The following is a 17295-nucleotide window of genomic DNA, read 5'->3' on the forward strand; positions in this document are numbered from 1 at the left end:
TTTATCGCTAACCTTATCGCAGGGACTTTGAAGCACTAACTTACATCATCTGCATGCTGATCTTGGAATAAATTGACGATAGCAAAGATTCCATCTTTGACGAGGCCACATAAATGGAATAGGTACTAGCTAGCTTAATAGTTAATATTTGCGCGCTAGCTCTGCATATTCAGCTAGTGTGTGTGCGCGATTGACTGGATTAACCTCACGTCAGTTACGTTCAATGAGTGCCTTTCAGACAGTAGATACGACCCCTCTTACCTTGCCAACTAAGGAACAGGCAGTGGATCAAAACATTGTGAGGCAAAGGGTGGGGTGGTCGCAATCTTTTGAAACTTAAAAACGCGCTATTAAGTGTCTATAATCAGCACAATTGCTTTCATTGCGTATTATTAATATTATTTAAATTACATAGTTATGTTTCAGTGATATATTGGGGGGGACAAATCATATTTTTCCAAGGATGGGGGGGGGGGGGGGGGGGTCGTGTCCCCCCCGTCCCCCCCAGGATTTCCGCCCCTGTATAGCGGCTATATCCAGGAAAGCCAAAGTTACAACAGCTGGGCCTAAAATAGTGTATAAGAGATCATACAAAAGATTTTGCTGTGACTCTTATGTGGATGATGTAAAAAATATGTGTTGGTCTGATGTGATTAATGAGGAGCATCCAGACGCTGCACTTGATGAATTTATGAAATTGTTTCTTCAATTATTGATAAACATGCACCTGTTAAGAGACTGACTGTTAGAGCTGTTAAAGCTCGATGGATTGATGAGGAATTGAAAAACTGTATGGTTGAAAGAGATGGGGCAAAAGACGTGGCTAATAAGTCTGGCTGCACATCTGACTGGCTTACTTACTGCAAATTGAGAAATTATGTGACTAAACTCAACAAAAAGAAGAAACTGTATTATGAAGCCAAGATCAATGATATAAAAAACTTTGGAGTACTTTAAATGAAATTATGGGCAGAAAGACAAATTCAACTCTTTCATCGAATCAGATGGCTTATTCATCACGAAACCATTTGATGTTGCCAATTATTTGTATGATTATTTAATTGGCAAAGTGGGCAAACTTAGGCAGGAAATGCCAACAACGAACAGTGAGCAATTGTATTCATGCATAAAAAAAACTAATAATGAAAGAAAAGCATTGCAAGTTTGAATTTTGTAAAGTTAGTGTGGGAGAGGTGGAATAATTATTGTTATTGATCAATAATGACAAACCTCCTGGCATTAGATGGAAAGCTACTGAGGATGGTAGCAGACTCTATAGCCACTCCTATCTGTCATTGTCCTCAGGCCTGGAGAGAAGCCAAAGTAATTCCACTACACAAGAATGGTAAAGTGGCCTTTACTGGTTCTATCAGCAGACCTATAAGCTTGCTGCCAGCTGTTGGAAAAAATTGTTTGACCAAATACAATGCTATTTCTCTGTAAACAAATTAACAACAGACTTTCAGCATGCTTATAGAGAAGGGCACTCAACATGTACTGCACTGACACAAATGACATATGATTGGTTGAAAGAAATTGATAATAATAAGATTGTGGGAGCTGTACTGTTAGATTTCAGTGCAGCCTTTGATATTATTGACCATAACCTGTTGTTAAAAAAACGTATGTGTTATGGCTTTTCAACCTCTGCCATATCGTGGATTCAGAGCTATGTATCTAATAGAACTCAAGGGGTTTTCTTTAATGGAAGCTTCTCTAATGTCAAACATGTAAATTGTGGTGTACCACAGGGCAGCACTCTAGACCCTCTAATCTTTTCTATTTTTACCAATGACCTGCCACTGGCATTAAACAAAGCATGTGTCCATGTATGCTGATGATTCAACCATATACGCATCAGCAACCACAGCTAATGAAGTCACTGAAACCCTTAACAAAGAGCTGCAGTCTGTTTTGGAATAGGTGGCCAGTAATAAACTGGTCCTGAACATCTAAAACTGAGAGCATTGTATTTGGTACAAATCATTCATTAAGTTCTTGACCTCAGCTGAATCTGGTAATGAAGGATGTGGCTGTTGAACAAGTTAAGGAGACTAAATTACTTGCCGTTACTTTAGATTGTAAACTGTCATGGTCAAAACATATAGATTCAATGGTTGTAAAGATGGGGAGAGGTCTGGCCGTAATCAAGAGATGCTCTGCTTTTTTGACACCACACTCCAAAAAAGCAAGTTCTGCAGGCTCTAGTTTCGTCTAATCTTGATTATTGTCCAGTCGTGTGGTTCAGTGCTGCAAGGAAAGACCTAGTTAAGTTGCAGCTGACCCAGAACAGAGCGGCACGTTTTGCTCTTAATTGTAATGAGGGCTGATATAAATACTATGCATACCAGTCTCTCTTGGCTAAGAGTTGAGGAGAGACTGACTGCATCACTTCTTTTTATAAGAAACATTAATGTGTTGAAAATCCCAAATTGCTTGCCATCAATTTACACACAGCTCTGACACAAACACTTATCCCACCAGACATGCCACCAGGGGTCTTTTCACAGTCCCCAAATCCAGAACAAATTCAAGAAAGCATACAGTATTACATAGAGCCTTAATTGCATGGAACTTCCTTCCATCTCATAATGCTCAAATAAACAGCAAACCTGGTGTAAAAAAAACTGATAATGCAACACCTCGCGGCACAACGCCTCTCCCCTGTTTGACCTAGATAGTTTGTGTGTATGCATTAATATGTAGGCTACGTGTGACTTTACATTTTTTTTATGTAGTGCTGTCTTTGAGATGTTCTTGTCTATTGATGTTCTGTATTATGTCATTCTGTATTATGTTTCATGTTTTGTGTGGACCCCAGGAAGAGTAGCTGCTGCTTTTGCAACAGCTAATTGGAGCCTAATAAAATACCAAATACCAAATGACCCAACACACTTCAAGGCTGTGTAAGGGCTATTTTACCAAAAAGGACAGTGATGAAGTGCTGCATCAGATGACCTGGCCTCCACAATCCCCCGACCTCAGCCAAATTGAGATGTTTGGGATGAGTCGGACCGTAGAGTGAAGAAAAAGTAGCCAACAAGTGCTCCGCATGTGGGAACTCCTTCAAGAATGTTGGAAAAGCATTCCAGGTGAAGCTGGTTGAGAGAATGCCAAGAGTGTGCAAAGAATCTCAAATATAAAATACATTTTGATTTGTTACTACATGATTTCATTTCCCCCCCCCTCCTTTATTTAACTAGGCAAGTCAGTTAAGAACAAATTCTTATTTTCAATGACGGCCCAGGAACAGTGGGTTAACTGCCTGTTCAGGGGCAGAACGATAGATTTGTACCTTGTCAGCTCAGGGATTCGAACTTGCAACCTTTCGGTCGCTAGTCTAACGCTCTAACCACTAGGCTACCCTGCCACCCCAATATGTTATTTCATAGTTTTGATGTCTTCACTATTATTCTACAACGTAGAAAATAGTAGAAATAAAAACCCTTGAACGAGTAGGCGTTCTAAAACTTTTGACCGGTAGTGTATATGCACCAAAATGAGCTGTTTCTCTGAGTTGCCTTGTGAAATTCTAACACTTTAAGATCGTATCTTATAACTTAGCGAGTCATGTTGGCAAAAAAACAAGCTTTCAAATGATGCCCACCTAACTCAGATTCCAATTTGTAATGTACAGTTCTTGGATTGAGTAAACATCAGTACGTGTGTGTGATGGTGAGGATGCAGGGTTGTGTTCCAAACAAAACAGGTGTGCTTTTCCCTAGTTCCTCAACGGCACAGATAGGATGTTAAAAAAATATATACACCTTGGTTGAAGACTCTTCATTGAGTCATAAAAGTGCATTGAAATTACATAGGAACTGTGCACTTTGGAGAGGTGTGCGTGGCCACTTGAGCCACGTTTGAGGAGTTAGCGAGGAAACTCGGGTCAACTGAGTTCAAATCGGGATAACCAGTAGCACGAAAATGGCTCATCTCAGCTCAATTTATATGGCAACAAATTGTTCAGAAGTAACCTGCTCCGGGGCAGGCTAACTCAGGGATAACTCCATTTATCCTGAATGAAGTGTCTGAGCAGCGAGTTGAGGACCAATGAAGTCAAATTCCCTCCCTCTCGCAAAGATTGTCATCATTCCCTTCATTTGAGAAAGACTGATTAAATATTTGATTAACCAAATATTTGTGTAAAAAAAAGAAGTTATTAACATACCTATCCCATTAAGTAATGACAGAATGCTTTTGAAACTTCACCCACAATAAAACATTTGTATGACCTAATAATTATTATATCAAGAGTGGGGAAAAAATGTGCTTGTGCATTGAAAAGCACAACAAAGCACACCAAAGACTGATGCTTTTCATATTTCTTCTGTAAAACAAAAAAAACATTTAAATGTAGCCCTATTCGTATAGGCCAATACACATGAGTGTCAATGGTTACATTTCTGTACAAAAAAAAAACACAAAAACAGTTTCGTTGGTATGGAAGGCTATGTGATATACAAAAAAAAGTCAATAGGGTAGGACAATGCCAGGAAGCCCCCTTAGCTGTAGAGGGGCGGTGAATGGAAGAGAGTAGGGGGACGTAGGAAGCCTGTGGTAAATCAAACCTCAGAGGAAACAAGCCCTTTAACCCAAACCCCCTTCCAACCTATTCCCCTCTCTGATGGTTTGTCTCAACACCCACTTTGAAAGCACCGCTTCAACAGCAGCTTGGTAGCCAGTTGTAGGCAATGATTTTACTGACATTTAAATGGGTGGTCTCATCTACCTAAGAGGGGTCATTTTCCTGAAAGCTTCCTGGCACTAAGATCATCTTAAGGCCATTAATATGCAAATATAAAATGATGATCTTGGTGCTATGAATTTGGAGGGAAATCAACCACCCCGGTCAGTTTTCTGATTGAAACAGCTGAGTAAGAAAGTTGTCAACACCTGTCAGGTTAGGTGAGAGGGAAATCTTGCAAAACCCCTTTGACAACACATTGTCATCTTAGTTGGTATAACTTTAGTTATCAGCAGCAGTTCTATTTCATTTCTAATGTAATGCATTTGTTTTTGATTTTATGGAACCCAGGGCTCCCTGTAAAGCAATGGCTTTTGTAACCAAGTGGACTATCCTGGTTAAATATACACAAAACATGAATAAGCAGTCAGTACCATTGTTCTGTTCAAGAGCTCCAGTGGCTACAGCCTTCCAGGGCTCATTGTGATACTGAGCAGCACAGGAACAACATTTGTGTTGGCTGAGCTTCATGTTAATTGCAGATTAATGGGACGTGAATGGAGCATAGTGTTCCGAATGCCACCCTCTCTAGGTTGTCAGCATTCCTCAGCTTTTAGGTGATCTTTTCTCTCTCTCTGTCCATCCTGCTTGCTTCCCTTTGTTAAGAGTAGTCAATTCCTCTATTTTTCTAAAGCAACAGGAAGAGGTCTGTCAGCAGAATTATGGCTTCTGGAAAGAGGGGATAAACCTATCCTTGACCTCCTCCAGTCTGTTGAGCCCTGCCTGTTATCTGTAGTCAGCATAAAAACTAAAATGACCCTAACCAAACGCACAGCCCTATCAACTGACCTGCACTAGGAATTAATAACCCTGATGAACAGGTACCCACCAAACTAGCAGAGTTTCATCCTGACCGTAAACAGGAAGGTTGAACTTCTCCATGTCCCCGTCCCAAATGGCACCCTATTCACACATCATACGTACTGCATGTATGGATAAATTCCACAAGAGAGGAAATCTCTTTCATCCATCTTGGTTAGCTGTTTTCATTGAGCCGACCTGGTCGCCTGAACTCTGTGATTTTATTTATCCCACACTACAGGAAGATGAGAGATTTGTCTACACAAGGTCTACATTATCATGTAAAATACATAGAAAAATATTCCAACACATTTCAGAAAATCTTTTGTAAAATATATTTTGGTCCAAAAGCCGATTAGCAAAAATATAGGCTGTGCAATCACAACGGTCACAAGGCATCACATATTCCTACTGTACCTATTCAGCCTCATCAGTGTATTCAACTTCTATACTAGAAAACTCGACATCACACATTTAAGGCTTTCGAATTGCATAAAGCAGCTGAAATGTAGTGCTATATTCTACGAGTAACACATAATACCAAGCTGGTTCTTCAGTGGAGTATCAATTAGTAGTAGTAGTCAAATTTGACCAAGGCATAGGCCATCAATCTCTACTGATCTTTAATTCTAGTCCCAGATCTGTTTGCGCCCTTGCCAACTCCATTGCTGTCATTGTCAAGACAAAACATGTTTGCCATGACAATGTGTGAAAGGCAGTTGGTATGATAGCATAGAGACTGGTGCTCAAGCTACTTTTACTCCCCATCATTCTTGAAGTGCTTTTTTTTTTTAAATGCTGTTTGATGCGCAAAGAAATGTGCAGCAATGAATATGTTCAAAATAACATTTTGTCAGTCCAACAATGGGTTCTGGTCCCAAGTCCAATCATGATAGCGAAATGCTCAATGTTTTCCCTATATTCATTCAGCAGCGGGGAACCACCGCTGAAACATTTATATATCTATTTAAAAGCGCGTCTGCAGAAATTATAAGTCATTGGCTCAATGACTAGAAGTCTATGGGAACATCTAGAATGTCCTGTCACCCCAGCTACCCTTGCCCCCACTGCTGAAATTCTAGGGGAAACACAGACTCCATATGATCCAATGTGAGATGAGGGATGTTCATGTCAAATCCCACAAGGCTTTCCCTTTGAGACAAAGTGCTCTGATATTTGCTGTAGGGTTCACTACACTGATATGTTCCCATGTCCAGTTATATTAGCATACTCACTCAGTAGATCGGACCAATCCAGGGTCGTGTTCAGTAGCACTAAAATAGCCATGATTTCTTATTGGACAAGTTCAGGTAGTTAGTACCTAGTCATTGGTAGTGTTGTACCTTCCTGTTTCACTCAGTTTCAAACCTTTTCTCCTGTCTGGTGCTAATAAATGGACACAACCCAGGATTTCAACTGACTGGGTTAAAGGGTCAATCAGGGATTCAAACAACAAGAAAGCAGTCAATGTATCATTCTCAGGTTGTCCCATTAAGTCTAATCAATCCTTTTCAGTGTAACATCTCTAGGGCACAAGCAGCAGTATTCGCCGAAGTACCCTTGGCTCCAAAGTCAGTCAGAGTGCTTATCACATTCTTCTCATAAATATCAGTCAGTAATACATTACAACAATGAAAAGTGTCTGGTGTGAGATCAGACTAAAATAATCTGTGTGTGTACATTTTTTGGGGCAATGTTTCATGATATAAATGTCTAGCAGAACAAAAGTAAAAGAAAAACCTTCAAATCTAAATGGTAAAAGGTTTGGTTGTAGCAATGGTGGTTATAACGTCCCACTATGCAAAGATGTTGGAGATGAAATCACGAAATCGCTTGGCATACTGTTCTGGGTGGACAGTGGAGATTTCAGCACCAGCCTGTAGCGAGGCATAGAGAAGGGATAACGTCAGACTGAACATCTCATATTAGGAATGAAAAGTATCAATGAAATGCTAATTTTACAGTTGAATTTTAACAAATAAGGTATCTAATACGAGATACTAATCTCAGATGTGATCAACCCAACATCGGAAAACAAGGGTAAAGAAGACAATTGGGATTAGGTAACTTTCAATTATTTATGAATAGAGAATGATGTTAGAAAAGCAGTAATGGACACAGTATGCAATGAGAATTACATTGCATCTAATATCATAAGGTGGAATGAAAGCTAATTTCTCAATAGATTCCTAGCATTCTGAATCTAAATGATATCTAATAGGACAGACCCTAACTAACCCCCCTTCATTCTCACTCACCCCATGCTTGACAGTTTTGGCTGCGTGAGCGGCTTTCTTCTTGGTGTCGTACTGTGTCAGAACGTCTATCAGACCCATGAAGTACACCTCCCTCTGAGGGGCTCCTGAGGTGGGAAACAGAGAGAGATGCAGAATAGTCACTGCTCAAAAACACAAATAACCCAAATTGCAGTGTAGCTGTAAATCCATGACTGGAGTAAAATCATAAGTTAATTCAATTCAGTAGGTAAATGGAGAATCCAATTGCTTGAATTGACCCCAACCGTGTAATTTCCCAACTTTGCCTGAAACTCACCAGGGGCACTCCTCATGGCGTACACATCCACGTAGGGGTCAAATTCCCCGGGCTCCAGGGGCTTGCAGGAGGCCATGTAGCCAGCGATGCCCTCAGGAGACGTACCGTAGGAGCCCACGTTAGGGGCCTGCGTCAGGCCGTTTTCAGGCTCCCCCTCTTCCTCATTGGAGGGCTCCTCTCCTTCCTCCTCCTCCCTCTCAGCCCGCCCCACGTCGTGGATACCCAACAGCAGGCTGTAGTCCATGATCTTTAGCTTGACCAGAAACTACAGAACACACACCAAACGATTACTATGGATGGAGATGATGGTATCATGGTAACAAACAATGTCTCTACTACCACCTTGTGGTAGATTCTTAAAATAGAATAGGCAGGCAGGTTCTAGAACTGAAAATGTCAAACACAAATTATAATTCTAGTTCCCCTTCTAGTACTGTGGAGGTCACCTTACCTCCACATCTCTGTTGAGTTTCTCCATGACCTTCTCCTTCTGCTCCTCGTTCACATACACCTTCTGCATGTTGTTTCTGAAGTCCATGTCCTTGTAGGTGGGGAGCTCTTTCACCTGAGGGACAGTTATGATACATTGGAAAATTCACATGCATCTGTTTCAAAGAAAGTAATGACATGAATTTAGAAAATGTACTGTGGATGCGTAATAAAACTAGTCCCTAAGAAAGGCAATTTTCACATGTACACTTACCGTTCAAAAGTTTGGGGTCAGTTAGAAATGTCCTTGTTTTTGAAAGAAAATCACATTTTCTGTACATTAAAATAACATCAAATTGATCAGAAACACAGTGTAGACATTGTTAATGTTGTAAATGACTATTGTAGCTGGAAACGGCAGATTTTTTTTATGGAATATCTACATAGGCCCATTATCAGCAACCATCACTTCTGTGTTCCAATGGCACGTGGAGCATCAGCATTTGTGGGTTCGATTACAGGCTCAAAATGGCCAGAAACAAATTACTTTCTTCTGAAACTCGTCAGTCTATTCTTGTTCTGAGAAATGAAGGCTATTCCATGAGAGAAGTTGCCAAGAAACTGAAGATCTGGTACAACGCTGTGTACTACTCCTTTCACAGAACAGGGCAAACTGTCACAAACCAGAATAGAAAGAGGAGTAGGAGGCCCCGGTGCACAACTGAGCAAGAGGACAAGTACATTAGAGTGTCTAGTTTGAGAAACAGACGCCTCACAAGTCCTCAACTGGCAGCTTCATTAAATAGTACCTGCAAAACACCAGTCTCAACGTCAACATAGAAGAGGAGACTCCGGGATACTGGCCTTCTAGGCAGAGTTCCTCTGTCCAGTATCTGTGTTCTTTTGCCCATCTTAATCTTTTCTTTTAATTGGCCAGTCTGAGATATGGCTTTTTCTTTGCAACTCTGCCTAGAAGGCCAGCATCCCGGAGTCACCTCTTCAATGTTGACGTTGAAACGGGTGTTTTTCTTGTACTATTTAATGAAGCTGCCAGTTGAGGACTTGTGAGGCGTCTGTTTCTCAAACTAGACACTAATGTACTTTTCCTCTTGCTCAGTTGTGCACCGGGGCCTCCTACTCCTCTTTCTATTCTGGTTTGTGCCAGTTTGCCCTGTTCTGTGAAGGGAGTAGTACACAGCGTTGTACCAGACATTCAGTTTCTTGGCAATTTCTCTCATGGAATAGCCTTCATTTCTCAGAACAAGAAAAGACTGATGAGTTTCAGAAGAAAGTTCTTTGTTTCTAGCCATTTTGAGCCTGTAATCGAACCCACAAATGCCGATGCTCCAGATACTCAACTAGTCTAAAGAAGGCCAGTTTTATTGCTTCTTTAAATCAGAACAACAGTTTTCAGCTGTGCTAACATAATTGCAAAAGGGTTTTCTAATGATCAATTAGCCTTTAAAAATGATAAACATGGATTAGCTAACACAACATGCCACTAGAACACAGGTGTGACGGTTGCTGATAAGGGCCTCTGTATGTATGCTTATGTAGATATTCCATTACAAATCAGCCGTTTCCAGCTACAATAGTCATTTACAACATTAACAATGTCTACACGGTATTTCTGATCAATTTGATGTTATTTTAATGGACAGAAAAATGTGCTTTTCTTTCAAAAACAAGGACATTTCTAAGTGACCAAACTTTTGAACGGTAGTGTATGGTTGGGTGAGATACACATTCTTAGTCGCCTTACCCGCTCTTTGTCACTTGCTTCACGAGACACCAGAGAGCCCTGAATATCAATAAGATAAGAGGTTAATAGGCAAGGTCAGGGATTATATGACCTCTGAGTAGAAATCATGAAGTGGCTAATAAAACAAACATTATATAAACAGGTGAGTCTAGGGTAACCTTACCTAAATGCCCAGGTTTCCCAGAAATCCCAGTTGGAAGATTCCCGGAATAAGGGAATATGCAAAAATCCAAAATCCTCCAATCAAGAATTCTGGAAAACCTGGAAGTTGTGTATATCTAGGTGTGTGTCTCTCTCACCTTGACGTTGTACTGTGTGTGTGTGTGTGTGTGTGTGTGTGTGTGTGTGTGTGTTTGCGTGAGTCTCTCCCTCTCACCTTAAGGTCGTACTTCCTGTGCACCACCAGTCTGTGACTGAACATGTTCCTCATGACGATCAGGTAGGTCTCCTCATTCTCCACACCCACGCGGTACATCCCCAGGAACTGGGGCAGCAGAGTGCTGCCGTGGCACTTCACTATGTGCTGCAGCCAGGGAGAAGACAGGAAAGAATGAACGGCAAATAGACTATGGTTGTGTCTGAAATGGCACCCATAGGGTCGTGGTCAAAAAAACACACCAGTACTGTCCAAAGTACATTCATTATGCATTCACATGACTCCTTTCACCCTTGGTTGAAGATGAAATTGAAATGTTTTTCATACTGTTTTTCAACCAAACTGCTCTCTCCATCTCCCTGTCTTACGTCCTGTCCCTCTTTCAGTCTCTCTATCCAGGTTACAAATGTGTCCCCACGCAGACTGATCTATTAAAAAAGGGACACACTTTAAACTGACCTCATTCAGAGTCTCCTGACTGGAACACAATGTAGCTAGCAGAATGCTAACAAAAGATATGATGCTTTGAAGAGACTTCGGTACTATTTATACTCTCCGCTTCTATTCTTCGTGGTCTGCATGGAGCCAAAGTGAGCATCAGTGGCAATGTGGATGGGATACAAGGTAAACAACGCCCCCAGGACCCATAAGCCAAGTCCCAAATGGCACCCTACTTTCCCTATATAGTACACTACTTTTGCTGACCTGTGACAACCTTGAAGAATGAGTACCACTTCAATGAGGCAGCGGCACCCCCTGCTCTGCAGACCCCACAACAGCGAGCATGCCACACCCACACTGCTCAAATCATAGGCAAATGGCATTTTTTTGCCTAATAATGATGTTGGCAGAAGATTGGCTCAGTATAAATGGTAGGTTTTAGACTTATGGGTACTTTGTAATCATTGGCTGCTCTTCAGTAGCTCACTAGAAATACATGTAAAATGTACAATCAGGGCCCTCCCTAGGATTTTCTGACAAGGTGGTGCAGATGTAGGCTTAAGGTTTGGTAGGGGGAGGTCCTGAGGGTGTCAGTCAACTTCCCCCCCAGGAAGTTGGAGCATTTAGCGTTTTTGAAAAACCTGTGACTGCCATTTCCTGAAACCTAGATTCTTAAATGATACTGAACAAAAATATAAAATGCAACATGAAACAATTTCAAAGATTTTACTGAGTTACACTTCACATGAGGAAATCAGTCACTTGAAATACATGCATTAGGCCCTAATCTATGGATTTCACATGACTGGAAATACACATACGCATCTGTTGGTCACAGATACTGTACCATTAAAAAAATATTTTTAGGGGAGTGGATCAGAAAACCAGTCAGCATCTGGTGTGATCATTTGCCTAATGCAGCGTGACATCTCCTTCGCATAGAGTTGTTCAGAATGTTGATTGCAGCTCGTGGAATGTTGTCCCACTCCTCTTCAATTGCTGTGTGAAGTTGCTCAATATTGGCGGGAACTGGAACACGCTGTCGTACACGTAGATCCAGAGCATCCAAACATGCTAAATGGGTGACATGTCTGGTGAGTATGCAGGCCATGGAAAAACTGGGACATTTTCAGCTTCCAGGAAGTGTGTACAGATCCTTGCGACACGGGGTCGTGCATTACCATGCTAAAACATGAGGTAATGTTTAATGAATGGCGTGACAATGGGCCTCAGGATCTCGTCATGGTATCACTGTGCATCCAAATTGCCATCAATAAAATGCTATTATGTTCGTTGACCGTAGCTTATGCCTGCCCATACCATAACCCCACCATGCACACACTGTTCACAACGTTGACGTCAGCAAACCGCTTGCCCACAAGACACCATACACGTGGTCTGCAGTTGTGAGGCCAGTTGGATGTACTGCCAAATTCTCTAAAACAATGTTGGAGGCAGCTTATGGTAGAGAAATGAACATTCAATTCTCTGGCAACAGCTCTAATGGACATTCCTGCAGTCAGCATGCCAATTGCACTTTCTCAAAACTTGAGACATCAGTGGCATTGCGTTGTGACAAAACTACACATTTTTGAATGGCCTTTTATTGTCCCCAGCACAAGGTGCACCTGTGCAATTTTATTTTATTTCACCTTTATTTAACCAGGTAGGCCAGTTGAGAACAAGTTCTCATTTACAACTGCGACGTAATGATGCTGCTGTTTAATCAGCTTGTTGAAATGCCAACCTTGCCAGGTGGAAGGATTATCTTGGCAAAGGAGAAATGGCCACTAACAAGGATTTTAGAGAAATAATATTTTTGTGCATATGGAACATTTCTGGGATCTTTTATTTCAGCTCATGAAACATGGGACCAACACTTTACATGTTGCACTTATATTTTTGTTCAGTGTATATCAAACAATGTAGCCAACACGGGAGTCTTGTGTTTGATCCTAAATTAAATTGAGCTGGTCTCATTAACCACATTTCCATCCCAAGTTTTCATGCAATAGGGTCATACCGTATATAAAAATAAATCACGACAGCTGTGATGGAAACAAATTGTTTCGGTACAATTTTATATGCTGACAGATCATTTGTTAGTTCGACATTGTGGGATCTTTTTGTGTCAGTAAAATGTGCGAAATAGTGGTGGAAACACCTTTATGTGCAAATATTGATATATTAACCATCATATCGAAGAAAACGCGATGGTATGGTGTGTGGTCCTCCCAATATGACTAGGGAAACCAAGCAGTTTATTAGGCTACAGATCAAATAAGTTATGATGAACTTCACAGGGTGATGAAAGTGCACAGTGATCTTGATGTTCCTTTCCTATAAATATCGAGGGTTTAATTCTGGTGACATGATGATCGATGCTTGACTGCCGTTTGACCAATAAAAATATTCTCGCTCTTATTCGTAATAATCTCATCAGGTAGAGCACCCTACCTGCAAGCTGTTGGCTAGAACGCACGTACCAAGACAAGAGTAGCACACATTAACATTTTCTTCATGCGGATTGTAGAATATTTACAGGAAGATCTGTCCCCAATTGGATGGAAACCTAGATATTGACACTAACATTTTTCAAGGTTAAATTTAGGGGATAATGATTATTCTAATTAATAGCCATCTTTATGTGGATACCAGTGAACATTTAAACTGGCTTAATTTAGTTTGGGGAGAACATTTTGAATAATTCAATTACTGGATGCAATGTAGAAGTCTAGTTTACTGTAGGCTATTAGAATATGAAACAACTGAACTAGGCCTATAGGAGCTTGTTACAGATCTCCATGCCTGAGCTAATCCAACAAGGCCAGAAAGTGTTCTTGCTTTGGGTGCGTTCGTAAATTCACCCTGGCCATCTACTCCGATTTCAGAGCACTCTCGTCTGACTGCCAGAGCGCAGAATAACTGATGAATTTATGAACGCTAAACAGCCGTTGAATATGGCCGGTGTCGGTAAACATTTGCAAAAAAGCGGCATGAAATTGTTGCCAGCAGCACAGTTGCAATCGCCAACGCTCTGGATAACATGAAAACAGCCTAACCAGCTCTGCAAAGGCGAGTAAAATGGCCAGAGTGAGGTGTGCTCTCATTTGTGTTTGGAAGTAGCCTGCAAGCTAGCCAACATTAGCCAGTTAGCTTGGGTGCTTGACTGCTGTTGTGAGGTCAGAACGCTCAGATCAACCCTACTCCTTGGCCAGAGCATCCAGTGTGCGCTCTGAACACTCCGAGAGCGAAATGCTCTGAATTTACCAACTGACAATGCGGTAGAGATAATTTGTCCTCGCCCAAATCCTCAGATTAGCGCAACTCCAACTTCAGACGGTTGAGTCAGAAAATACAAAATGTGCCAACTAGAAGCCTATTTTTGGGTCGTTTTTTGTACCAGCATAATTTGACCTTGAATTGCATGCATGGTATGCAAAATGTGTTCAGGTTGGCAGGTCTGCTTTTGACCAGAGCCCGATGGGTCATTTGGGATCCAACAATAGAGACGTAAAAAAGCTCTGCTGCTCCGATGATGATAATAATAATACTGTTCATTCAGTGACAAATGACCCACGCACGCATACACTCTAGCCTAACACGGCTGTTTAAATAACCAGGGCCTCATGGTCAGAGTGCTGATGTAGGATCAGTTAAGCCTTTTTTCTTTTCTTTTTTTAAGTATATTGAATACGATTATGGACAAGGACGGCCTAATCCGACACACAAGTTTGAACACGAGCAAGGCAACTCGTTCCTCTGCTAACCAGAAATTCACATCTGGTGAATGGAATGGCGAGTCCAAGGCTTTCAAATGAAATGTATGCCAAAATATTTTCCCTGTCTTTAGCCCGAATTGATTAATGCCAAGTTCAATTCGAATAGCTGCTAAATTGATGTGAAAAAGCATACTGACTAATGCATCTCCAAATATTGTCTCTCCTCGTCTAGTGATCGGCTTGCCATGCAAAACATGAGGCATGAAAGAACAGTCAAAATAACACCCTATTTCAATAACATACTACAGTATCACCAGAGTACAGACCAGACCATGAGACACAGTATAAGATGCTAATTTTCAATTCAAGGATGCCCACAATGTTGTAATGCTTTTGACGCATCCAATCAATGTTTTTGTTTATCAAATGCACTGTTCATTTGACCCAGTAAAGCATTGCAAAACTTGACCAAAATAAAGCGCAACCTTACCCTCACTTGGACAGTATCACAAATGTCACCCATAGGGCTCTGGTCAAAAGTAGCGAACTATAACGGGAATATGATGCCATTTGGGACACATCCACGGGCTTCAAACAGAGGTTAATTCAGCTGCCCCCAGCCTGGGGATCATTACGTTACCTGGTGGTATTCAGACAGGATGCCGTGCATGTCTGCCACGTCCTCACTAGAGATCTGCTTAATGACCAGCGTGCGGTCGTAGGAGGTCAGGAGGATCCCCTCCCCCTGGGTGTCCCCACCTCTTACGGGAGGGCTGCGGGTCAACGACACCTACAGGGATGAGAGAGAAAACAGGTGTGCTTAAAAATCAACTGCATGATGATAACCTTCATATTTATTGTTTTAATAGTCATTCGCCTAGTCCATCGGTGTGTCCCAATAACATCTTTCTCCTGAAGTGTGCACTGGTTCACTACTTCTCACAAATCTAAAAGCATTGGATGGGTGGAGGTATGGGCTAGTGGGAGTTTCCAAAGTTGTATCAAACATAGCAACACTCATACCTGGTAGTCGAGATCCTCAATTCCGAAGCGCTCCCGAAGATTGCGGAACACTTGGGGACAGTACTCTTTAAATTTAAAATGTCCTGGTAGATTCTCTCTGCAAGGGAATGTTGAACAAATTCTCAACGACTTGCAGTGTTTACTCTCCCTCTTACCATTCCTTCCCGGGTAACACATACCAAAATCATTTCTTACTTTTTGCCATAGGTGAAAGATGAGAATATGTAACTCATTTAGTGACATAGGCTAATTGCATATATATATATATATATATATATATATATATATGAGAGAGAAACAGTATTGACAGGAGTGAGCAAACATTACTTGTTGAAGAGGTGATTGTTGACTTTGATCTTAGTGTTTGCTCTGAAGTCATCAGGCAACAGCATGACAGGAACAGGCACTTGGTTTAGGTCATTAATCTGCAGACAAACAGAAATAAGTACGGTACTCCCATTAGCTAACGTTACTAGGCTTTCATCATTGGAGAACACGTAACATGGGATCATCATGACGGTTAAACATGCAGTTAATTAATAGATACCCAACAAGATGGAAATTATTTTCATGACAGCCTGCCCTATAGCCCGGCCATTAGAGACCACACAGGCTAACTTTTCTATCAGAAAAGCCCATACAACACACAGTCCATGACGCGACACACTTCAGTGTCAGCTGATAGTTAGCTAGTAGCCAGCAGCAAGTTGGTTAGTTAGTTAGCCTGCTGCTAGTGTTAGTGACATAAACAACTCTAGCCAAAGCGTTTAGCAATCAACCAGACATTAACCCAGTTAACTTATCGGAACAGTTTGTTTAGTTGACGTTACATTTCTACTGAATGCGCATTAAGTTAGTCAGTTAGCTACGCTGACAACTAGGTTAGATAACTAGCTAGCTACCTAGCTAACTAACTACAGCTAACAATGTAAAAATTGTCTAGCTAGCTAGTTAGGTAAGCTAGCAAAACTAACATTGAAAACATAACGTTTAATACTCACAGAATGATTTACACCCCACATAAAAACGCTCAAGACTGGGCCACTGGCACGAAAGACCTTCACCTTTTGCTGCACAAAATGTTTCTTTTTGGTTTTGGTTTTTGGAGCCAATATCACCATAGGACTGGAAACAGCGTTACCGCTGGACGCCATCGCAGAGTTTTCCTGGCTTTGCCTTGGATGTGAACTTTATTTTTTCTTCTCCCGATTCTGATCTTTCGCAAACTGACTTCCCCAGTGCCACTGCGTAATGTTACCGGAGCAATCCCGTCTGAATTCAGATCAGTATTAGCTTACATTTGTGCTTGTTTTAACACTAATTTTGGATTCCAAACTAGTCTTCTTCAGATACATTCCAGTCCAGCTAGTCTCAAAAAAATATTGAGGAACTGAACTGCTGACCCCTGTTGTTTGGTCCACCTGTGTGTTCAGGTGATGGA

At 41.3% G+C, this 17295-nt stretch overlaps 1 protein-coding gene across 1 annotated transcript; it reads right to left on the minus strand.

Moving 5' to 3' along the window:
- Positions 1-5869: 5869 nt before the first annotated feature.
- Positions 5870-17295, minus strand: LOC106567076 (phosphatidylinositol 5-phosphate 4-kinase type-2 gamma). Its single transcript, XM_014135944.3, has 10 exons — positions 16856-17295; positions 16182-16279; positions 15855-15951; positions 15472-15621; positions 10669-10815; positions 10293-10331; positions 8553-8666; positions 8102-8366; positions 7807-7910; positions 5870-7425 (listed from the first exon to the last, which is right to left on the minus strand). Exons 1-10 carry the CDS (start codon positions 17006-17008, stop codon positions 7345-7347), a joined length of 1248 nt encoding a protein of 415 aa, XP_013991419.1. The 5' UTR covers positions 17009-17295; the 3' UTR covers positions 5870-7344.

This window comes from Salmo salar, chromosome 13, assembly GCF_965601325.2.
Source record: "Salmo salar chromosome 13, fSalSal1, whole genome shotgun sequence".
NCBI classification, from domain to species: domain Eukaryota; kingdom Metazoa; phylum Chordata; class Actinopteri; order Salmoniformes; family Salmonidae; genus Salmo; species Salmo salar.

Bases quoted from the DNA above. Each gene is read 5' to 3' on its own strand.
- LOC106567076 (XM_014135944.3), bottom strand. From the start codon at position 17,008: ATGGCGTCCAGCGGTAACGCTGTTTCCAGTCCTATGGTGATATTGGCT. The intron at 8,667-10,292 runs GTAAGGCGACTA...ACTGTCCCTCAG, and splicing joins AAGCAAGTGACAAAGAGCGG to GTGAAAGAGCTCCCCACCTA. The intron at 8,367-8,552 runs GTAAGGTGACCT...TGTGTTCTGTAG, and splicing joins AACTCAACAGAGATGTGGAG to TTTCTGGTCAAGCTAAAGAT.